Here is a 24,965-nt window from a genome sequence, read left to right on the forward strand (position 1 = left end):
ACTGCTAGTCTTCTTTTTGAATTTGTCAAGCCTTGTCCGTTTTTTAAAACTAATCATAACTCCGAAGAGCTTGTGTTCAGAATAGTCTGGGTGCCAGCTTACCTTTAAAAGTTGGTGGTGGCAGGGTGTGTACGAGCGGTATTGTGGAGTACTGGAGTGCGTTAGGCCAGAGCGGGGGGTGATTTGTGAAAGCTGGTTACAAATCCACCTGTAGTCTGGTGACTTCTCACTAGAGCGATCGGACTCTGCCGTGACAAATTGGATGTGACGGTTAGAGCAATCGTCTCTCCCCTCCCTATCCGTGATGTATAGCACATACGTCATTCACCCATAGGGTACAGCACTGTATATAGGTGATCAGTGACCCGGCTCACATGCTGGATTACTACTTAAAGGGCAACTCCACAAAAGCAATCATGCTAAGAACCCAGAGATTGTCATCCTCCCCGTCCCCAATGGGGCTCACTGTCTGATTTAGTTGCCTCTGAGCACATTTTATGGGAATTAGTGATGAGTAGTAATTAGAGATGAGCGAGCGTACTCGGAAAAGCACTACTCGCTCGAGTAATTTGCTTTATCCGAGTATCGCTGTGCTCGTCCCTGAAGATTCGGGTGCCGGCACGGAGCGGGGAGCTGCAGGGGAGAGCGGGGAGGAACGGAGGGGAGATCTTTCTCTCCCTCTCTCCCGCCCCGCTCTCCCTTGCTCCCCGCTGCGACTCACCTGTCAGCCGCAGCGGCACCCGAATCTTCAGGGACGAGCACAGCGATACTCGGATAAAGCAAATTACTCGAGCGAGTAGTGCTTATCCAAGTACGCTCGCTCATCTCTAGTAGTAATATTAGCTCTGCTCATTATAACCTCTTAGACCCTCCTTGTGATCTACATTCACTGAACTGTCTAAACTTCCATTCTTGTTTTAGATTCTGTAAAATCAGACGACTTGTATGATGACATCAGCAACACGAGCCAATCCTCAAACGGGTCAGTCGCTTCGTTATTCACTTAAAGGGGTACTCCAGGCATTTACTATTGATGATCTATCCTCAGGTTAGGTCATCAATAACCGATCAGCGGGGTTCTGCCGCTTAAGATCGTCCCCGATCACCTGATCCTCCGGCCGTTGTTGGTGCAGCTGAACTGGATGTGCGCATTGGACTCCGAGTCAGAAGTGTAATAGAAGGGTTCACTCCTATTGAAATTAATGGGAGTGGTGCCTTTTATTAGACTTCCCGTTAATTTGGATGTCTGGTTTAGCTGCTCTAGCAGTGGGCTGGAGGTTCAGATTATCGGGGAGATCCCTATCGACAGGCCTAAGCCGAGGATAGCTCATCAATAGTAAATGTCTGGAATACCCCTTAAGGATGTGACCATAGTTTGCGATTTTATTACCCACTTTTCAAAAGCCATAACTTTATTTTTCTGTCCACATAGCATTTTTCCCCCCAGTATGCAGTATAAATGGCAACATTTCTTTTTCAGTGGGTTGGTACAGTTATGACAATACTAAAATTCAATGCATTTTTTTGTAGGTTTTTCCCCTTTTTGGAAAATAACTTTTTTTTTGTGCATCACTACATATAAAGCTCAGAACCTTTTTTTATTTTTAACTTTTCCATCATTTGCGCTCCGTGTGGGCTTGTATTTGCATGACAAGCTGAATTTTTTCGTTGTAGTTGGTACCTTATTGGGGTGTATTCCCTTTTTATTCTTTGCTCTTCCTCCTTTTTTTATATAGTGTATGCCATGTGGGATGATGATGATGTGTGTTTAATTTATTACAAGGGTCATTATGTGGTGATACCAAATGTGCATGCATGTTAGCTACAAGCTGTAAATCCTTGTATACAGCATTTTGAAGAAACTCCTACCCTCCCGTGACCTACATGTACATGACAGGGATAAAGAGGGGCTTTCACCTCTCCTGATACGTTTGTTTTAGTACATTCTTGCATTCCCAATGAAGTAACAATAATGGGATGCTGTTTCTTAGAACTCTGTGTTGTTCCTCTGTTATTCGTCCTAAAAATTTGGAAATCACAATGGGGAGTTGCCATTCACCTTGGCACTAAATGGACAATGCCCATTGAAAAGGGGAATTATAATATCTCGTTGCTAATTTTATTCTTTCATTGCCAGGAAGAATAACAGAGGAGCATACAATTATCTAAGAAGAGAGATTGTGCTTTTTAATATAGCTAACAGGACCTGCACTGATGCATTGTAACTAACTCACCGCTGTGTGAGTAGGTCTGGGGCGAGACAGGGATTCAACCATGAATATTTCCACTGACAGTAATCAGAGATTTTGAAATACTCTCCTATCAAAAGTAATTGGACACCTGAGCAAGAATCAAAAGTACTGTTTGTTTCCGTTAGTGAGGCCTCCTTTGGCCGTAATGATATTAGATACTCTCCGTGGCGTACTTTCTACTAACGTCTGATACACTTAAGCTGGTATTTCCCTCCATTCATCCTGTAAACGTCGGGCGAGGTCTCTCTAAGAAGATACATCGGCCATCTACAATGGTGCAAGGAGAGTTGTGATTGGACAGTTGAGCAATGGAAGAACATTCTATGGAGTAACAAAATGTGATTGTTCTCCATAAGAGAAACCAAGTCATCTTGTAGATATGATACCTTTTTAATAGCTAACAAAAACACATGATGTTACAGCGAGCTTTGAAACCTACTCATGATTCTTCTTCAGGCTTATGGAATAGATCCGAAGTTCTATTATACGCACACAGACATTGTGTGATTAATTTGCACTTAAAACAATAGCAGAACAGGATGAGCAGAGGAGTAAATACTTAATGAGTCCACTGATAAGGATGTGAAGGTTTTATGGTCTCTAAATTGGTGTTAGGGGGTCACCAGGTCTGTGTGTTACCACTGCTGTAGATTTCTCATATTCTCCACTGTAGCATGAAGCCACTTGAGATGTTGATTCCAGTCTTGAGAGCATCAAAGATGGTTATAAATTTGTACTCCCAAATTCTTCTGTGATGTTGAGATTTAAAGTTTCCTTTTAATATGGTGACTTTCATATGTTCTATGTTGTGTCCGTGACTAGAGAAGTGCTCGGCCGCAGGTAATTCTGTCTTTCTTTAATCGTGTGGCGATGAGCTCTCATCCTGGCTCTCAGTTTTTGTCCTGTTTCTCCAACATAAAGACCCCCAACAGGACATTTACTGCACAGGATCAGGTATACAGCATCAGACGTGGAACCTGTGAATGTCCCCGGGATCTTATAGTCCTGCTGTGTGTCTCTCTACTCCATCTTCACATGAGATGTCCGTACCTGGATCTGGAGGATACTTAGGGGAACTGAGCCCGATTGAGCTGTTCCAACAGTTGGCTACTGCGGAGGTTCTGTTATGGTCTGGGAAAGCTTTATGTGGCACGGTCTCAGTCTTTTGGTTTTAGTGACAAGAACCATGAAGCGTGAGGCGTTCCCTGACATTCTAGTCAATAATGTGCTGCGGACATTGTGGTAACGCTCTGGAAATGGTCGGCCATACTTCCAACGCATCTTGTCACAAATCCAGCACGGCTTTACATTGGTTTGAGGATATAGATGTTCCATGATTGGACCGGCTGCACACTGTTCCGACATGAACCCTACGTCTTTGGAACGAACTGAAAGGTCGGGTCAGGAAATATGAACATCGTCCATCTTCTCTGAGAGAACTCACAAGATGTTTGCAGGATGAATAGAGGGAAATACCAGCTGAAGTGTATCGGACGTTAGAAAGTATAGCATGGAGAGTATCCGATGTTGTTAGGGCCAAAGGAGCCCCACTAAGTATTACCATATGGAAATAAATCCTGCTCTTCATTCTTGCTCAGGTGTCCAATTACTTGTGGTAGGATAGTGTAGCTGAGGGAGTGTAATGAAGTAATTAGTAAGTTGGGGATCATTTCCTTTAGTTGCAGTGTTAAAGGGCTGCTCTGCTCTTATGTAAGTGTGAAGGTGCGGCTCTAGTTTGGACATCACAGGGTTACATGGGCTGTGACTCTGTACTCAGGAGTCTTATATGGTTTCTTAAACTTTTCTCCTTTTAGTTCTCGAGGAAAAGGAAAAGTATTCGGACATTTGTTTAAGAAAGACAAATCCATGAAAGACGATGTGAGGTAAGTGCGTGAAATTAGGAATACGTGTAAATGACGAACTCGCATCGATGTCTTCTGGGATCCTACACAGACCGGGCAGGATCAAGCTGTGAGGAGGTCCATGGATAAAACGTGGGGCTTATGTACTAATATTGTCTGAAGGTTAGGCTAGTCACAAAAAACATGTGCTACATCCCAAAAAAACTGCCATTTTTTTCATCCATGCGCATCTCCGTGTGACCTTCGTATTCTGTCAGAATTTGGTCCGTGTATCAGGTTTTTCTAATCTCTGCATCCCATGCGTTGTTCATGTCAGAAAGGAAAAAAAAAAAACCCTCCCCTGGCCGCCACGCGGACATTTTTTTCTCTCTTCTCATTGGCTTTAATGGGCCAGTTTTGTCAATAAATCACACCCCAAGTGCATGAGATGAAATTTTTTTTTTTTACCTAGTCCGTGTTTGCGTGAAAATACCTGGCAGTGTGTGCTGCCCGATTGCATCATATGGGTGTGTTATTTTCACATATGATACACGGAGGAAAAACCACTAGTGTGCACCAGAGGCGTAACTTAAAGCTCTTGGGCCCCAATGCAAAATGTGTAGCAGGGCCCCTTATTATAATGTTTTATTCATAGTACTGGGCTACCTATATGGAGAAGAGAGGCCTTATGGGCCCCCTAAGGCTCCTGGGCCCGGGTGCAACTGCATCCCCTGCATCCTCTATAGTTACGCCCCTGGTGTGCACCCAGCCTCAGACCGCGCAGACATGGGCTCCACAGTCTTAAAATGCGCCAGATTTCTCACCGTTAACTCTGTGGAATGATAAATCTGTTGATTTTACCACCATCTACGTCTCAGTTTTGGCCCCTTTTTTGTTGCCTTACTTTATGCCAAAAATTGTGCTCAAATTTTGGTGCCATTTGTCTCAATTCTGCACAATTAATACAATTTAGCTATCCTTCCTAATTACGAAGGAATGCCTTTTGCCAGACACGGCAAACAAGTGTTGGAAAGTGTCTGAAGCATATTGTCAAAAATGGCTTACACCACGTCTGGTGTTTTCTGGCACAGTTTGTCGAATTTTCTGTGGTAAAGCCCCATTATGTGGCACGGTGGTATCCTCCTCACCAGATAATGCCCAAAGCATAATGACTAGAGATGAGCGAACGTACTCGTTTTCGAGTAATTACTCGATCGAGCACCGCCATTTTTGAGTACTTCAGTACTCGAGAGAAAAGTACTCGGGGGGGGGGGGGGGGGGCGGGGGGCGCCGTGGGTGAGTGGGGGGTAGCAGCGGGGAACAGGGGGGAGCTCTCTCTCTCCCTCTCCCCCCCACTCCCCACTGCAACCGCCCGCTCACCCACAGCGCACCCGAGTACTTTTCACCCGAGTAGTGAAGTACTCGAAAATCGCGGTGCTCGATTGCGAAATCGGCCTTACCGAGTATGTTCGCTCATCTCTAATAGTGACACATAGTGACCATAGAATACCGCCTTACTGAGCCCAAATAATACCACTATGTGGAACTGAAGTAATACTGCCCAACAGTGCACATGTAACGGTGCCTCAGCATAATGGCATACAATGGGCAGTAATGCCACCTTACTGTGCCCAACCACGTAATACTGCCCACCAGTGCACAGATAAGTGTCTCATAGCGTCTAAGTGTAACAGGTGTGGAATATGACGCCGGGGATGGAGAGGCTTTACACCCGTTCAGCTGAACAAACTCTTTTAATATGGCAGTAACACAACCGTATACCAGGGTTTGCCTAATGCTATAACTTGCTCCGTACCTTACGAATAGGGTGTTCTTAATATTGTGCGCGCAATACGGTATTATGTATAACTGGATTACCCTGGCCAGAGGGAAATGGCTCCTCAAATGCTAATGGAAGTCTCCTCTGAAGTAACTTCGGACACCAAAATGGCCAAATCTGCAGTCACTGCCCAATGAACGAATTATATCGGCACAGGACCTTTAGGGGGGCTGGGACGTGCCACTCTAGAAATCCGAGTCTTGCTCGCTCGTTCTCCAGCTTGCGCTCAAATGAAAATCTGCAACAACCGCATTGATGCTCATTGAAATCCACATGGGAGTAAATCAGCTTTAGGGCGAGCACCCACTGGCGTTTTTTTACCTGCGTTTTGCGTTTTTCCTGCACAGGCATAGAGATAACGTGTTCCTGTTCACTGGCGTTTTTTTTGCGTTGCGTTTGCGTTTTTAACATAGGAACTGTCAGTTGCATACGTGTCCTTATTTTTCTCCTAATGCACCCATGAAAGCCAATGGAAATTAATGGAAAAGCCGCGAAAACGCTGCGAAAACACCGCGAAAAACGCGCGGAAAAATCGCGGGAAACGCGGCGAAAATGCTGTGTTTTTTTCCCGCGGAAAACGCAAACGCCAGTGGGTGCTCGCCCTTAGGGCTTATTTACCCGAGCGGATATTGGCCGATATGTTTCCATCTAAGCGGTTCTCTCCCACTCACCGGCTCTCTGCCTCTCCCCCGCCCACTCCCATTGCAAACCGCCCAGAGGGGAGGAGGGAGGCGGTGAGCGGGAGGGAAGGGGGGACTTTCATTTAATGACACTCTGTGAATTTCCATTGCTATCAAATTTTCATTTAGCAAATCTAACAGTAAGACCTCCTTGTTGCCCCTAGCAACCAATCACAACACAACGTTCATGTCTCAAGCTGCTAATATAAGATGAAAGCTGCACTGTGATTGGTCGCCAGGGGCAACAAGGATCATCTTACTGTTAGATTATTTTGCTAAATTAGGCCCAAAAAGTTCTATTCTCCCGTAGTTGTCGCTAGAGGGATATGAGACAAAATGGCTGCCAACGAAGACAGCAGAGCGGTTTGTGTCCCTTTATTTGACGTCTACTAGTCTGTTTGAAAATGACGATGCCCACTAATAACAGAGTTTGGTGAATCTCTACCTAGCGGGCGCACAATTTATAAGTGGTGCTCCATCTGTAAGCGACAATCATCTGGCCGTCCACCAGTAAACGTCACCCCCCCCCCCCCCTCATTGTCAGAAGTGAGCAGCGACCACCAAACAGATGGATCGGCCGTGCAGATGGTGGTGACCACCTTCCTCATCCTCCATGGTCCCCGGACCATATACCTTGTGATTAGAGTCTACATGTCACCCTTACCACCCATCATGATCTGCGGCTTCCCAGAAGCCATTGCATCAGTCTGCTACAACATGTATGGCAGGAACTGCTGGCCCCATGTGTGTCCGGTGACTAAGGGGTCCGCACCGACGCCTCTGAAAGGGGAAACCTTTCTGATTTTGTTCAACAAAACTTTTTGAATTTGTTTCCATTGGTATCTAATTTCTGTACCTGAGTGTCAGTAAACGTGAGTGATTAGGGGTCACATCGGGGGATGGGTGGGGGGGGGGGGGGCGGGGGGGGCATCTATAATAATCCTATATATAGCAACTTATTAAAATGTGCCAAAACTGCATTGTGTCTACAAAGTAATTGGCAGCTGATTGCAGTTGGGACTCCTCTAAATAACCTTCAGGATTACAACCTGCCTAATAGTGTATGGAGATACAATGAAGCTGTGGATTCCGGCATACGATATAAAGCTGTATACTACCAGTAATACGTTGGACCGACTCGGACTTTGTATCTCGATTCATTATTTTTGACAGACTAGAGATTACTGCCGCTTTCCTTCTTAGTCTTGGCCTGCCTGTGGGTGATCAGATGATCGTTTCCAAACTCGTCTGTTTTCTCAAGGCTTTGGGCAGGGCCGCCGGGGTAAATGACCATCTGCTCCGAGGTCGTAGCTAGATTTGTGGGCGCAGGGGTTTCTGAACAAACCCCTTTTAGAGAATCGTTTTCGAGCAGCGCGATCTGCTTTTTGATCTTCTCTGGACGACATCTTCTATGAAACGCCAAAATCAAGTCCAGCAAACTCAGAATCAGAGAAACCGCTCCTATGCACCACATCAAAATCATCAGGAAGGACTTTTCTGTTGGTCTTGAGATAAAGCAATCAATGATATGTGGGCATGGTGACCGAGTACATGCAAAAGTATTTGGAACTCCGGTCCCACAGAGAGAGTATTGACCAACACAAAAGCCAAGTTCTAATACAATTCTCAGCACCAGGTGGATGACATAGTCACGCCGGAAGTCCAGTATTTCTATTTGTAGACCCCCTTCATGATAGGTGGAGGAGTTACTTTTACGACGGTTGGCATTTGGCTTTGCCATAAGTTTGATGACTTTATGGAAGACGTAGACACTGAACAAAGCATAGGGTAAGAACACCATGATGGTCTGAACGAGCCAATATCTTATGGGGGACACGGGAACCATACTGTCATAGCACTGAGTGGCACAACCTGGCATTACAGTGTTGCAGGTGACTTCCTGCTCTTTGTAGAGCGGGTATCCAGCAAGAAGAAGAATCGGCACTCTTAGAAGGATCATCACCATCAGCCAGATTTTGCCTAGAAATAAAAAAAAATAAAAAAAAGCAACAATTTTGTAAACTTAAACCCTGTAAGGAACGGCCCTTTTCTCATTTTTGGTGTTGTTCTCTGCACTTTAAAAAAATAAAAAAAAAATCAAAAAAATCACAACTTAGTTTTCGGTTGGCGCCACTGTCTGAGGGCTTGTTTTTTGCAGGATGAGTTGTATTTTTCCATACTATTTAAACATTTTTGAAAGTTTATCAGTATATTATAAAGTAGAGTAAAATGGGGGGGGAAAAAAGTTTGTCATCCTGGGAAGGGGGGGGGGGGGGTTGTTTTTAGGGCATACACACTTTCATTTGTGGGTAAGTCCGGCTTGATCATCAAGCATTGATTGGCAGGGACCCGATGCTCAGTGTTACGATCGTGTGGGCAAAGTAAGCACGGGGCCCACACGATTGTGACCAAGGGAGGACTGGGTACACACACGGGTTTCCAGCAACTGATCCTGTGCTATACGGGAGGATGACATGGCTCTACCTAAGCTGGGACATCACCCCCATAAGGGCGGCCCAGCGGTCTTCGGATCTGGGCCCTAGCTGATCCTAGGAGCCACGCACCAGAACAGGATGCATTCACATGACAGGGACTGAACAACAGGATACACAGAGCCAGAATACACAGCATACAGCAGACACTAATAGCAGATGATAAGCTGAATGTAAATTCGAGGTGTTAGTTCGTACATTGGCCAATGAACTTAATCTGCAAACCCTGGCAACGCCCCTCGTATCTTGCAGTCCCTACACTAGCAAGGCACATTTACTAGAGGGCCCTAGGGGCCAACTTAGCGCAGACTTAGCAAACAGACTCAGCAGACCAAACTGGCACAAAATAAACGGACATGAACTGCAAGGCACAGATCACACAGCAAGCTGCAACAGAACACAGATAGCCGGTCACACAGCAAACTTCAACAGACAAGGATTCATGACTGCTCACCCTGAACACCAGATAGAGACTGGCCAGGAGCTGGGTTTATATGTGAGCACAGACCCAGGAGATTGGCTAGCAGGAAGTACCACACCCAGCCAGCTCAATCAGTTAACCCTGTGAGGGCTGTGCTGCTAGGAAGCTTAAAACTACAGATCCCAGCAGCACACGTAACAGTCACCATCCCCAACAGTCAGCTAATCCTTAAGCCCACTGTCAGTGCAACAGGGCTGTACGTCATCGTTGTCGGTGGTCAAGACCGGTAGTGTAATAGACGTCTTCTCTCTTATTAAAATCAATGGAAGCAGTGCCTGCTACTACACTCTTGGCTTTGACCACAATGAGCAGCCAGAAGTGTAATACAAGGAATTGCTACTCTGGATTTTAATGGGAGTGAAGCCATCTCAAAGCTGTGACCATCCATGCAGATTTTTGGCCCCTCTACATGGACATTGGGCTGGAGGATCAGCTGATCAGTGGATATCCAAAAGGGGCAGACCCCACCAATCACCTATTGAAGACCTTTCCCGAAGATCCCTATAATACCCCTTTAACACACTTTAAAATGGCAAACGTGCGCAAACGAAAATCTTTTTTGTAATATTGAGTTCATTTATGTTTTTGTAAAATATGACTGGAAATATTGAATAAGCTTGTAAGTCGTGTGTTAGAGACGAGCAATTACTAGTAATTAGTCAGGAGTTATAATGTGGGAACGATGGAGACATTGGATGGGTCAGATCTTTAGATTTATAGGTCTAATCTGACTTTATAAGAATGATTGACCTGTCCGTATACTCACCAACTATGGTAACATTGTGGCTGAGGGTGAGAATCCAGTATCCCACCGGGCTGATGTACCTCATTGTCTGTCCGGCTCGCACTCACCTGAGCCGCTTCTGTCCTGTCGCTGTGGTCAGTCTAGTCTAACAAATGCTGCGAGACAAAAGACGATCATTGGGGTTATAAGCACAAAAAACCTTCCAGTATGTGAAAACTGCTGAAATATGTCAGAAAAAGACAACACAGTAAAAAAAAAAAAAAATGCCAGAATCCCAATATTTATTTTTTTATTTTTTTGGCCACCCCGTCTCCAGGGAAACCTTTTATAAAAAGTGATCAAAAAGTCATATTGTACCCCAAAATGGTATCAATAGAAACTGCAAGTCACCCCACGAAAAACAAGCCCCCACACAATCCCATTGATTAAAACAAATCCCTGTCTGTCGCCATCTTCTGATCATTGTAACTTTTTCTTTAAACTCCTTTTAGGCAGTTTTATTTTACACGGCCATTAAACTTGTGCGAGTCTTGTGCTCTCCGACACGGACAGAACTCTCACGGAAAATCAACCCATTCATTTCCAGAATTTTTTTTATTCTGACCCATTTTCATGTGAGATGTTTGGCGTCCGTGTGTTCTGCGGTGTGAGTTGCGCCTGAGAGTCTCAGGTTGTACTTACATGGGCTAATGTGAGTTGTACCTAAGGTTGCATTTACACGGGCGAAAACAATATTGGTCTGAAAACTCGGACCAACTTCGCACTTGTAAACGTGTAATTTTGTATGCAAGTGGAGAAAAAGAACCGCTGAACATTTATCAAGTGCATTTTGTATGCTCTTAAAAATCGCACTTCCGTAATTAAATTGTAGATCCTCATATAATGAGCTCCATGCCTGCCAATGTCATCCAGTGTGCTACTTGTACAATGTATACATTCCTTGATCAGCCGATCGAGGGTGCATACTGTTGCACAAGATGCGTGCACGTCGCACATTTAGAAGCCCAAATTCTGGATCTAAATGGGCAACTGGCAACACTGAGAGCCATTGACAACATGGAAAGGAGTTTGGTGCTCACTGAGCAGGCACTCGCTGGGGTAGAGGTGGGGGCGGACGGTAGTACAGAAGAGCAGGGGGAGCAGGCAGTTACCTGAGTGACAGGAGGAGGGGTAGAGCGAAGAGAACCAGGGAGGCTGGTCCTGAACTGGCACAACCCAACAAGTTTGCAAAGTTGGCAGATGAGGGGAACGCCATTACAGAGCCAGCACTGCTGCAGCATGACATGCCCTCTGAACGCCAGGGAGATGACTGCTCCAGTGAGATGGGCACGGGGAGCGTAGGGCAGGCTAGACAGGTCCTAGTGGTGGGGGACTCAATTATAAGGGGGACAGATAGGGCAATCTGCCATAAAGACCGGGATCGTCGAACGGTGTGTTGTCTTCCTGGCGCTTGAGTTCGACACATCGTGGATCGGATTGACAGATTACTGGGAGGGGCTGGTGAGGATCCAGCGGTTATGGTGCACGTTGGCACCAATGAACAAATTAGAGGTCAATGGACGGCCCTCAAAAATGATTTCAGGGACCTAGGATCCAAGCTCAGGGCGCAGACCTCCAGGGTAGTTTTCTCGGAAATACTACCTGCACCACAAGCCACACTAGAAAGGCAGCAGGATTTTAGGGAGGTAAACAAGTGGCTCCGGAGTTGGTGTAAGAAGGCAGGATTTGGGTTCCTGGAGAACTGGGCTGACTTTGCTGTTGGCTACAGGCTCTACCATGGGGAGGGTGCAGCTGTGCTGGGTGAGAAGATGGCTAGAAGGCTGGAGGAGTGTTTAAACTAGGGGGGGAGGGCAAAAAAGAAACGGGGGTAGACAGTGTAGATAGCGATGTGGGACCAAGTAATGGAAACGAGGGTCGAGCAGGGGGTTGGGTTAGTACAGTTAGAACAGACAGAACAGCCAATAGTACCATTAGTAGCAAAATGAATATAAAGAACAACCACCACCGTACAAATTGTATGGTAACGAATGCAAGAAGTCTGATCGGCAAAGTGGGTGATCTTGAAGCGAGAATGTCTGAGGAAAATTACGATATAGTGGGTATAACGGAAACATGGCTGGATGATAAGTGCGATTGGGCGGTGAATTTACAGGGTTACAACCTCTTCAGAAGAGACCATGGAAACCAGAAAGGAGGAGGGGTATGTCTGTACGTTAAATCGTACTTAATGCCGAGGCTACGGGAGGATATAGCAGCAGGAAAAGAACAGGTGAAATTTCTGTGGGTAGAAATACAGGGAGAAAAAAATAACTAAATCCTGATAGGGGTTTTCTATAGGCCACCAAAGGCCACCAAAAGTAACAGAAAAAACTGAAATCTTAATTAGTAAGGCAGATAGAAGAGATGTCAAACCGCAATGAACTAATTATTATGGGGGACTTTAATTATCCGGATATAATATGGGAAGATGAAACCTGCAAATCTCACAAGGGTGATAAGTAGAGATGAGCGAGCACCAAAATGCTCGGGTGCTCGTTACTCGGGACGAAATTGTCGCGATGCTCGAGGGTTCGTTTCGAGTAACGAACCTCATTGAAGTCAATAGGCGACCCGAACATTTTTGTATATCGCCGATGCTCGCTAAGGTTTTCATTTGTGAAAATCTGGGCAATTCAAGAAAGTGATGGGAACGACAGAGCAACGGATAGGGCAGGCGAGGGGCTACATGTTGGGCTGCATCTCAAGTTCACAGGTCCCACTATTAAGCCACAATAGCGGCCCCCCCCCTCCTCCCAACAATTTTTACTTCTGAAAAGCCCTCATTAGCATGGCATACCTTAGCTAAGCACCACACTACCTCCAACAAAGCACAATCACTGCCTGCATGACACTCTGCTGCCACTTCTCCTGGGTTACATGCTACCCAACCCCCCCCCCCCCCCCGCACGACGCAGTGTCCACAGCGCACACCAAAGTGTCCCTGCACAGCCTTCAGCTGCACTCATGCCACGCCACCCTCATGTCTATTTATAAGTGCGTCTGCCATGAGGAGGAACCGCAGGCACACACTGCAGAGGGTTGGCACGGCTAGGCAGCGACCCTCTTTAAAAGGGGCGGGGCGATAGCCCACAATGCTGTACAGAAGCAATGAGAAATATAATCCTGTGCCACAGCCATCAGGAGCTGCACACGTGGGCATAGCAATGGGGACCCTATGTGCTACACACTATTCATTCTGTCAAGGTGTCTGCATGCCCCAGTCAGACCGCGGTTTTTTATAAATAGTCACAGGCAGGTACAACTCCGCAATGGGAATTCCGTGTGCACCCACAGCATGGGTGGCCCCCTGGAACCCACCGGCGGTACATAAATGTATCCCATTGCAGTGCCCATCACAGCTGAGGTAACGTCCGATTAAATGCAGGTGGGCTTCGACCCACACTGCATGCCCCAGTCAGACTGGGGTTCTTTAGAAGTTGACACATGCAGTTACAACTCCCTGTGGACCCACAGCATGGGTGGCTCCCTGGAACCCACTGGCGGTACATAAATATATCCCACTGCAGTGCCCAACACAGCTGATGTAACGTCAGCTTTAATGCAGGTGGGCAAAAAATTTATTTGATTACACTGCAGGCGAGGGCCCCAAAAAATTGGTGTACCAACAGTACTAATGTACGTCAGAAAAATTGCCCATGCCCAACCAAGAGGGCAGGTGAAACCCATTAATCGCTTTGGTTAATGTGGCTTAATTTGTAACTAGACCTGGAGGCAGCCCAGTTAAAATAAAAATTGGTTCAGGTGAAAGTTTCAACGCTTTAATGAGCATTGAAACGTATAAAAATTGTTTACAAAAATTATATGAGTGAGCCTTGTGGGCCTAAGAAAAATTGCCCGTTCAGCGTGATTACGTGAGGTTTCAGGAGGAGGAACAGGAGGAGGAGGATGAATATTATACACAGATTGATGAAGCTAAAAGGTCCCCGTTTTTGATAGTGATAGAGAACGATGCTTCCATCCGCGGGTGCAGCCTACGTATTGCTTAGGTATCGCTGCTGTCCGCTGCTGGAGAAGAGAAGTCTGGGGAAATCCAGCCTTTGTTCATCTTGATGAGTGTTAGCCTGTCGGCACTGTCGGTTGACAGGCGGGTACGCTTATCTGTGATGATTCCCCCAGCCGCACTAAACACCCTCTCTGACAAGACGCTAGCCGCAGGACAAGCAAGCACCTCCAGGGCATACAGCGCGAGTTCAGGCCACGGGTCCAGCTTCGACACCCAGTAGTTGTAGGGGGCAGAGGCGTCACGGAGGACGGTCGTGCGATTGGCTACGTACTCTCACCATCCTTTTACAGTGCTCCCGCCGACTCAGCCTTGACTGGGGAGCGGTGACACAGTCTTGCTGGGGAGCCAGAAAGCTGTCAAAGGCCTTAGAGAGTGTTCCCCTGCCTGTGCTGTACATGCTGCCTGATCTCTGCGCCTCCCCTGCTACCTGGCCCTCGGAACTGCGCCTTCGGCCACTAGCGCTGTCGGATGGGAATTTTACCATCAGTTTGGCCGCCAGGGTCCTGTGGTATAGCATCACTCTCGAACCCCTTTCCTCTTCGGGTATGAGAGTGGAAAGGTTCTCCTTATACCGTGGGTCGAGCAGTGTGTACACCCAGTAATCCGTAGTGGCCAGAATGCGTGTAACGCGAGGGTCACGAGAAAGGCATCCTAACATGAAGTCAGCCATGTGTGCCAGGGTACCTGTACGCAACACATGGCTGTCCTCACTAGGATGATCACTTTCAGGATCCTCCTCCTCCTCCTCAGGCCATACACGCTGAAAGGATGACAGGCAAGCAGCATGGGTACCCTCAGCAGTGGGCCAAGCTGTCTCTTTCCCCTCCTCCTCATCCTCCTCATGCTCCTCCTCCTCCTCAACGCGCTGAGATATAGACAGGAGGGTGCTCTGACTATCCAGCGACATACTGTCTTCCCCCGCCTCTGTTTCCGAGCGCAAAGCGTCTGCCTTTATGCTTTGCAGGGAACTTCTCAAGAGGCATAGCAGAGGAATGGTGACGCTAATGATTGCAGCATCGCCGCTCACCATCTGGGTAGACTCCTCAAAGTTTCCAAGGACCTGGCAGATGTCTGCCAACCAGGCCCACTCTTCTGAAAATAGAGGAGGCTGACTCCCACTGCGCCGCCCATGTTGGAGTTGGTATTCCACTATAGCTCTACGCTGCTCATAGAGTCTGGCCAACATGTGGAGCGTAGAGTTCCACCGTGTGGGCACGTCGCACAGCAGTCGGTGCACTGGCAGATGAAACCGATGTTGCAGGGTGGCAGCGTCCGTGTGGGACTTGCGGAAATGTGCGCAGAGCCGGCGCACCTTTCCGAGCAGGTCTGACAAGCGTGGGTAGCTTTTTAGAAAGCGCTGAACCACCAAATTAAAGACGTGGGCCAGGCATGGCACGTGCGTGAGGCTGCCGAGCTGCAGAGCCGCCACCAGGTTACGGCCATTGTCACACACGACCATGCCCGGTTGGAGGCTCAGTGGCGAAAGCCAGCGGTCGGTCTGCTCTGTCAGACCCTGCAGCAGTTCGTGGGCCGTGTGCCTCTTCTCTCCTAAGCTGAGTAGTTTCAGCACGGCCTGCTGACGCTTGGCCACCGCTGTGCTGCCACGCCGCGTGACACCGACTGCTGCCGACGTGCTGCTGCTGACACATCTTGATTGCGAGACAGAGGTTGCGGAGGAGGAGGAAGAGGAGGAGGAGGAGGGTGCTTTAGTGGAGGAAGCATACACCGCCGCAGATACCAGCACCAAGCTGGGGCCCACAATTCTGGGGGTGGGTAGGACGTGAGCGGTCCCAGGCTCTGACTCTGTCCCAGCCTCCACTAAATATCTCCCTGACGGCACATTGGGTGAATAGTGGCCCTGCCCGCCTGTGCTTGTCCACGTGTCCGTTAAGTGGACCTTGGCAGTAACCGCGTTGGTGAGGGCGCGTACAATGTTGCGGGAGACGTGGTCGTGCAGGGCTGGGACGGCACATCGGGAAAAGTAGTGGCGACTGGGAACTGAGTAGCGCGGGGCCGCCGCCGCCATCATACTTTTGAAAGCCTCCGTTTCCACAACCCTATACGGCAGCATCTCCAGGCTGATAAATTTGGCTATGTGCACGTTTAACGCTTGAGCGTGCGGGTGCTTGGCGGCGTACTTGCGCTTGCGCTCTAACAGTTGCGCTAGCGACGGCTACACGGTGCGCTGACAGACATTGGTGGATGGGGCCGAGGACAGCGGAGGTGAGGATGTGGGTGCAGGCCAGGAAAGGGTAGTGCCTGTGCCCTGAGAGGGGGGTTGGATCTCAGTGGCAGGTTGGGGCACAGGGGGAGAGGCAGCGGTGCAAACCGGAGGTGATGAACGGCCTTCGTCCCACCTTGTGGGGTGCTTGGCCATCATATGTCTGCGCATGCTGGTGGTGGTGAGGCTGGTGGTGGTGGCGGCTCCCCGGCCGATCTTGGCGCGACACAGGTTGCACACCACAGTTCGTCGGTCGTCTGCACTCTCAGTGAAAAACTGCCAGACCTTTGAGCACCTCGGCCTCTGCAGGGTGGCATGGCGCGAGGGGGCGCTTTGGGAAACAGTTGGTGGATTATTCGGTCTCGCCCTGCCTCTACCCCTGGACACCGCACTGCCTCTTGCAACCTGCCCTGCTGCTGCCCTTGCCTCCCCCTCTGAAGACCTGTCCTCAGTAGGCGTAGCAAACCAGGTGGGGTCAGTCACCTCATCGTTCTGCTGCTCTTCCTCCGAATCCTCTGTGCGCTCCTCCCTCGGACTTACTGCCCTTACTACTACCTCACTGATAGACAACTGTGTCTCATCGTCATCGTCCTCCTCACCTACTGAAAGGTCTTGAGACAGTTGCCGGAAGTCCCCAGCCTCATCCCCCGGACCCCGGGAACTTTCAAAAGGTTGGGCATCAGTCACGACAAACTCCTCCAGTGGGAGAGGATTCGGAACCCTTGCTGCCCATTCTGGGCAGGGGCCCGGGAACAGTTCCTGGGAGTCTGCCTGCTCCTCAGAATGTGTCATTGTAATTGAGTGAGGAGGCTGGGAGGAAGGAGGAGCAGCAGCCAGAGGATTCAGAGTTGCAGCAGTGGATGGCGCAGAACTCTGGGTGTTCGATAGATTGCTGGATGCACTTTCTGCCATCCACGACAGGACCTGCTCACACTGCTCATTTTCTAATAAAGGTCTACCGCGTGGACCCATTAATTGTGAGATTAATCTGGGGACGCCAGAAACGTGCCTCTCTCCTAATCCCGCAGCAGTCGGCTGCGATACACCTGGATCAGGAGCTTGGCCTGTGCCCACACCCTGACTTGGGCCTCCGCGTCCTCGCCCGCGTCCACGTCCTCTAGGATGGTGTATTACGAGTATAGCAGAAACAGAATGCTGTAATTAAATGTGCCGCTTATTGGCCTGTGGTTGGAGGCTGACTTCGCTTACGGAACGCACAGCAGAGCCAGGAAATAATTTTGTGCAAGCCTGCTGTAACACTTAGCTGGCTGCGTATGAATTAGGAGGACAACTACCCCCAGCACAGACCCAGTACACTGAGGACAGTCACAGGCAGCCCAAATAGATTTTTTTTCCCCAATGTTTTTGGAAAGGCCCACTGCCTATATTCAATAAATATGTCTTCTGTCCCTGCCTCACCACTACTGGCCCTGGACAATGTATAATTACTGCAAGGCGCAATGCTCTGCACGGCCAATATACAAAAAAAAGTGCAACACTGCAAAAAGCAGCCTCCACACTACTGCACACGGTTAGATGTGGCCCTAAGAAGGACCGTTGGGGTTCTTGAAGCCTAAAATACTCCTAACGCTCTCCCTATAGCAGCTCTGGCACCAGCAGCACTGTCCCTGAACTATGTCAGAATGTATCTGTGGCGAGCCGTGGGAGGGGCCGATTTATATACTCGGGTGACACCTGATCTCGCCAGCCACTTACTGCAGGGGGGTGGTATAGGGCTTGAACGTCGCAGGGGGAAGTTGTAATGCTTTCCCTGTCTTTCTATTGGCCAGAAAAGCGCGCTAACGTTTCAGAGGTGAAAGTGAAAGTAACTCAAACATCGCGTGGTACTCGCCTCTAGTAACGAGCACCTCGAACACGCTAATACTCGAACGAGTATCAAGCTCGGACGAGTACGTTCGCTCATCTCTAGTGATAAGTTCTTGAGATCAATTAAAGATAACTACCTTACCCAACTTGTACGGGAGCCAACTGGAGGGAGGGCCACTCTGGACTTATTAACTAACAAACCAGGCAGAATCACAGGGGTGCAGGTAGAAGGGCACTTGGAAATTAATTATATTGTGGTCACTATTTCCCATCTGCCATTCGATAGGAAGCCTTATCAGGGAGCGTCAAAAAAGCAAAACTTTAGTAAAGCAAAATTTGACCAGCTCAGAACTACTATCCTTAACATTAATTGGGACAACATCCTCAAAAATATCAGTACAGAGGAGAAATGGGAAAAGTTTAAAAACCTCCTAATTACCTCAAGTGAGCAGTTCATAGCCTTTAAAAATAAAAAAACTACAAGTAGAAGGAAACCAATGTGGCTCGACAAGACGGTAAGGGGGGGGGGGGGGGGGGAAATAAACGAAAAAAGTAAGCATTCAAATTACTAAAACAAGACGGCAGCGAAGAAGCGCTAAAATCATACCGGCACTGTTCTGCCTCATTTTCTTCTAACCGGGGATTTAAACATCCCTGCCTCCTGGAAGCGCTGCCTCTGCTTGGCTGAGCGCAGGGAGCCATCACAGCCATTCAATCATTGAATGGCTGGGATGGGTCCCTGCGCTCAGCCAAGCAGAGCAGCGCTCAGCCAGTCATTGAATTCAATAAATAGCTGAGCCTCTGACTGGCTGAGTGATGTGACCAATCAGAGGCAGCGCTCAGCTATCATTCAATGAATGGCTGAGTGCTGCCCTCTGGTTACAGCTCTCAGCCAATTAGTGGCAGCGCTTTCTGGAGGCAGAGATTTTTCAATTCCGGCCACCAGAAAGATGACTACTCCCGGGGACAAGAAGAGCCAGACAGCGCTTGTATGTAGGTTACATTTTTTTCTGCAGCCAGTGAAGATTTTCAGGGTAGGGCCTATATTTTCAGGCCGCAACGCTGGCCCTACCCTGAAAGCAATGGGATAGCATTGTGCTACTCTGTCACAGCTGTGGCAGGGGATTCTTTCATCCTCATGGAGAATTCCAGTGTTCAGTGATAAGGGGATTCTCTGCGGGGATTAACAGTTACCATTAACTCCTGCTACCATAGTAGTCAATGGAAACTCGGGCAAAACGCGCACCTAAGACAGCCGATGTCCTATCTTTTTTTAGGTGCACGCTGTTTTGCACTTTACATTCTGTGCATAGCATTTCCTGGTCAGGGGTTCAAAAATCCTGCCTCCAGGAAGCGCTGCAGTGATTGGCTGAGCCGTGATGCTTGAGAAACAATCACTGCAACACTCGTTGAACCTATTACAGCCATTCAATGGGATGGCTGTGATTCGTTCATCAAGCTCTGCAATGATTGGCTGAGCTGCGGCGCTCGAGAGTCAATCAGAGGCGGGGATTTTGAACCTCCAAACCAGGGAGTGTTGGCTGAAAACTACAGAAAAGTGTTGCGGAGCTTCAGAAGAAGACGTGCAGCGGAGCAGACAGCGCCTGTTAGGTGACGTATTGCTTTTTTTTTTTTCTTCTCTACCAAGCTAGAGGCAGTACAACAGGGTACTAGAGCCTCCATGCTTAGCTGTATCACATCTTGTATCCAAGCCTGAGGCGGTACAACAGTGTACTAGAGCCTCCATGCCCACCCGTATCACATCTTGTATCCAAGCTAGAGGTGATACAACAGGGTACTAGAGCCTCCATGCCAGTCTATATCACATCTTATATCCAAGCTAGCGGCAGTCAACCGGGTACTAGAGTCTCCATGCTTCCTGTATCACATCTTGTATCCAAGCTAGAGGTGGTAAAACAGAGGTACTGGAGCCTCCATGCCCACCAGTATCACCTCTTGTATCCAAGCTAGAGGCGATACAACAGGGTACTGGAGTCTCCATGCCCAACCATATCTCATCCAAGCTAGAGGCGGTACAGTTGGGTTCTAGAGCCTCCATGCCTGCCCGTATCACATCTTGTATCCAAGCTAGAGGTGGTACAACAGGGTACTAGAGGCTCCATGCCTGCCCGTATCACATCTTGTATTCAAGCTAGAGGCCGTACAACAGGGTACTAGAGCCTCCATGCCAGCCCGTATCACATCTTGTATCCAAGCTAGAGGCAGTACAACAGGGTACTAGAGCCTCCATGCCCGCCTGTATCACATCTTGTATCCAAGCTAGAGGTGGTACAACAGGGTACTAGAGCCTCCATGCCCACCCGTATCACATCTTGTATCTAAGCTAGAGGCGGTACAACAGGGTACTAGAGCCTCCATGCCCTCCTGTATCACATCTTGTATCTAAGCTAGAGGCGGTACAACAGGGTACTAGAGCCTCCATGCCCTCCTGTATCACATCTTGTATCTAAGCTAGAGGCAGTACAACAGGGTACTAGAGCCTCCATGCCCTCCTGTATCACATCTTGTATCTAAGCTAGGGGCAGTACAACAGGGTACTAGAGCCTCCATGCCTGCCTGTATCACATCTTGTATCTAAGCTAGAGGCAGTACAACAGGGTACTAGAGCCTCCATGCCCTCCTGTATCACATCTTGTATCTAAGCTAGGGGCAGTACAACAGGGTACTAGAGCCTCCATGCCTGCCTGTATCACATCTTGTATCTAAGCTAGAGGCAGTACAACAGGGTACTAGAGTCTCCATGCCCCCCTGTATCACATCTTGTATCTAAGCTAGGGGCAGTACAACAGGGTACTAGAGCCTCCATGCCTGCCTGTATCACATCTTGTATCTAAGCTAGAGGCAGTACAACAGGGTACTAGAGCCTCCATGCCCTCCTGTATCACATCTTGTATCTAAGCTAGGGGCAGTACAACAGGGTACTAGAGCCTCCATTCCTGCCTATATCACATCTTGTATCTAAGCTAGAGGCAGTACAACAGGGTACTAGAGCCTCCATCCCCCCCAGTATCACATCTTGTATCTAAGCTAGGGGCAGTACAACAGGGTACTAGAGCCTCCATGCCTGCCTGTATCACATCTTGTATCTAAGCTAGAGGCAGTACAACAGGGTACTAGAGCCTCCATGCCCTCCTGTATCACATCTTGTATCTAAGCTAGGGGCCGTACAACAGGGTACTAGAGCCTCCATGCCTGCCTGTATCACATCTTGTATCTAAGCTAGAGGCAGTACAACAGGGTACTAGAGCCTCCATGCCCCCCTGTATCACATCTTGTATCTAAGCTAGGGGCAGTACAACAGGGTACTAGAGCCTCCATGCCTGCCTGTATCACATCTTGTATCTAAGCTAGAGGCAGTACAACAGGGTACTAGAGCCTCCATGCCCTCCTGTATCACATCTTGTATCTAAGCTAGGGGCAGTACAACAGGGTACTAGAGCCTCCATGCCTGCCTGTATCACATCTTGTATCTAAGCTAGAGGCAGTACAACAGGGTACTAGAGCCTACATGCCCTCCTGTATCACATCTTGTATCTAAGCTAGGGGCAGTACAACAGGGTACTAGAGCCTCCATGCCTGCCTATATCACATCTTGTATCTAAGCTAGAGGCAGTACAACAGGGTACTAGAGCCTCCATGCCCACTGTATCACATCTTGTATCTAAGCTAGAGGCAGTACAACAGGGTACTAGAGCCTCCATCCCCCCCAGTATCACATCTTGTATCTAAGCTAGGGGCAGTACAACAGGGTACTAGAGCCTCCATGCCTGCCTGTATCACATCTTGTATCTAAGCTAGAGGCAGTACAACAGGGTACTAGAGCCTCCATGCCTGCCTGTATCACATCTTGTATCTAAGCTAGAGGCGGTACAACAGGGTACTAGAGCCTCCCTACACGGAGTCAGTTCTCCACAATAAATAACCCTTTTGCTCTGATATTGTAATCACTTATAGCAACGTTACAATCACACAGAGAAGGTTTCATTCCGTGATGACAACTCCCTGGGTGGGGGGGGGGGGATGGTTCTATGATTGTATATTTGGTGTTGCCGTAATCCTCCTGACCCACAGAATAAATTTGTCATTTTTGTTGCACCGTGCACGTTGTAAAAGGTGTTGAAAGAGAGAACAAAAAAAAGAAATCGCTCACCTCCCGCCTCTGATGCGCCATCCTGGAGTGCTGCCACCCCTGGACTGCATGCATGAGACATCAGTGGGAAAAGAAAGTGCGTCTCACCTTCTTCGTTGGTCGGGGTCCCTCCAGTTTATGGGGACGGCAGAAGATGGAGTGGAAGAAACGTCCGGTCGCCTTCTGATGTGGGGATGAAATAGCCCGGAGGACATCAATCTCACTTCTGTTCGTTTACTTGGTCGTATATGGAAAGGCTCTCACAGGAGGAGGATGGACCAGTGAGTGAGAACATGCAGTACCAAGCATTGCGTCTTCTAGTTCATCGCTCGGCCTCTTGCCAATGATGACCAAGTTACGCACAAGACCAAATCGTAATAAAATTACTTCCATAACAGGAAATTTCACAACAATCACAATTGCAGCATGGGAGGTTTCAGAGGGACAAAGCTGATGGATCACAGGAGGGGAACGAAAAGGAGATCTCAGATGTGCAAGAGAAGTTCTGAAGTCTATAAACTTTACACAAAGGTGGCGTCCAGGACTGCGGCAGATTGCGGTGTAGTAGCTCTACTGGTTTATCATGGAGATGTCTCCTACTAATAGAGATGTTATCAGTGACCTGCAGAATTACGCGGCTTCGCACCGGTCTACTTCGTGGAACTGTGGTTGAAGACTTTATTATGTTGGCTTCACATCAATAGCAAAGTACAATCCCTTCACGGCGAGTAAAGAAAAATGGCTGGCTTGTTATGCACAGAAATGTGACCTCTTCCAGTGGCATCCTGCAGAGATTTTAATTAAAGGGATGTCCGATTCCTGGACAATGCCCCTTTAATAGGACCCCTGTATTAAAATAATAAAGTGAACTATACTTACCCCTTCGTGGCCGCTGGGATCCAACGCTGCAGCCTCGGTGATTGCTGAGACAGATGTCACAGGAGTTCAGGGAAGCTCTACAGCATCACCGCTCGGTCCTCTGGCATCGGTGCCCACATCCTGGGCACAATGATTAGAGAAGTTTAAGAACATGCTGCTGCAGCCTCTCGTTGGCTGCAGCAGTTCCCTGATTTCTTTTGACATCATCTGTCACAATAATCACTGGGACCACAGCGGGGGCTGTGTAATGGCCCAGAGTTAGGGTCCCTCTAACACTTGTTTGTCTACCCCATGTGGATTGTCTTTGTGTGTTTGTGTGGGTGTCAACAAGCTTGGTGGTGCCTGTGTATCTTTCTCCCAAACCTGCTCAGTTCGGTGTGATTGGTGGTTAGATAGGTTGGGAGTGGAGTCGAGAGAGAGAGATGTAGTCGGTGAAGGAGGACGTGAGGGAGAGATGCTGGGACTCTGATGCTTCCGTCTGGGCTAAGCCCAGGCGCATCCCATAGAGCCATGAGATGCACCCCCTTTGGGGACCTTCAATCAGAGTCCGCTTCGGGAAAAGGAGTCGGCGGTGAACGTTGCACACTCCCCCCGCTTAACTACGAAGTTGGGAGACGGTACAGACTTCGCTGCTTCAGGTCGGAGTACAACCTTTGTATGAGTGACTGCCTCATAGATGCTACTAGGCTAGCGAGGAAGGGGTGTAATAAGTGGTGAGAGACAGTTTGTGTTTTCCCTCCGTGTTAGCAACGCTCCCCAAGAATTCCCATCATATAACTGAGACTGATGATGACTGTATTACGGGGAAGAAGTGTAACGGAGACTTTATTAGATAACGTGCCAGAAGGGCTGTACTTTTAGACCGTCGCAGTTTGCACTTGGAAAATCAAAGTTGAAAATGTGGAATAAAACCAGCGTGCCTCCAGTTCGAACTTCGCTCTGATTTTTGGACTCCTTTATTCGGCTCTGATTATTCAATTCTCCGCAGAGGCACTGGCGTCACGTGAACAGTTACTCTTTCTATTGGCATGCTAAGTTTGAATTCACTGTTGTTTTAATACAGGGGTCCTATTACAGCGGGGGTCTCCAATAAGCGGACAACCCCTTTTTTAATGCTTGCATTTGTATTCAGATTTTTTTTGTGAATATGTTGACAATGGTTAGGCCCAGAGCGCTGAAACCCGGCCTAAAACCTTCCGAAGCACCTGATTTACCTGTGTGGCAGATTTGGTGCAGATTGGTTCAGCCGTTTCAATGTGCATAAAAAACAGAAATTCATTTTGGTATACACTTTGTAAGAAATACTTCAGCCCCCGAGAAGAAGTTGACATTTTGCTGCAAAACTCAGTATGCAGTTCCATCTCAGGCAGATCTGTAGATGATGAGAGTTGTGGCGATTTAGATGAACGATCTTGTCACCGGAGGCCCTAAAAGTGATTTCCCCCCCTTGGCCCCCTCTTGGAGGCTCCTTCTGCGTGTGTAGAGCTTGTCTCT

The 24,965-nt window shown here is 48.3% G+C and overlaps 2 protein-coding genes across 2 annotated transcripts in view; one reads left to right on the forward strand and one right to left on the reverse strand.

Annotated features, from left to right (window-relative positions):
* Nucleotides 1–24,965, forward strand: part of FYB2 (FYN binding protein 2) — a 103,973-nt gene that overhangs the window by 39,435 nt on the left and 39,573 nt on the right. Inside the window, exons 15-16 of the mRNA XM_066597880.1 lie at nt 922–982; nt 4,067–4,135. Of these exons, the coding sequence (XP_066453977.1) occupies nt 922–982; nt 4,067–4,135 (130 nt within the window). The remainder of the gene's footprint in view (nt 1–921; nt 983–4,066; nt 4,136–24,965) is intronic.
* LOC136621971 (gap junction delta-4 protein-like) lies at nt 7,521–22,909 on the reverse strand. The gene is made up of 3 exons (XM_066597879.1): nt 22,701–22,909; nt 10,353–10,486; nt 7,521–8,593 (listed from the first exon to the last, which is right to left on the reverse strand). The coding sequence occupies exons 2-3, from the start codon at nt 10,414–10,416 to the stop codon at nt 7,788–7,790; spliced, it is 870 nt and encodes a 289-aa protein (XP_066453976.1). The 5' UTR covers nt 10,417–10,486; nt 22,701–22,909; the 3' UTR covers nt 7,521–7,787.

This window comes from Eleutherodactylus coqui, chromosome 3 (genome assembly GCF_035609145.1).
Source record: "Eleutherodactylus coqui strain aEleCoq1 chromosome 3, aEleCoq1.hap1, whole genome shotgun sequence".
Lineage (NCBI taxonomy): Eukaryota > Metazoa > Chordata > Amphibia > Anura > Eleutherodactylidae > Eleutherodactylus > Eleutherodactylus coqui.

Coding starts and splice junctions, on each gene's coding strand:
- LOC136621971 (XM_066597879.1), bottom strand. CDS start 10,416: ATGAGGTACATCAGCCCGGTGGGATACTGGATTCTCACCCTCAGCCAC. Junction 8,594..10,352: donor CCACAATGTTACCATAGTTG/GTGAGTATACGG, acceptor TTTTATTTCTAG/GCAAAATCTGGCTGATGGTG.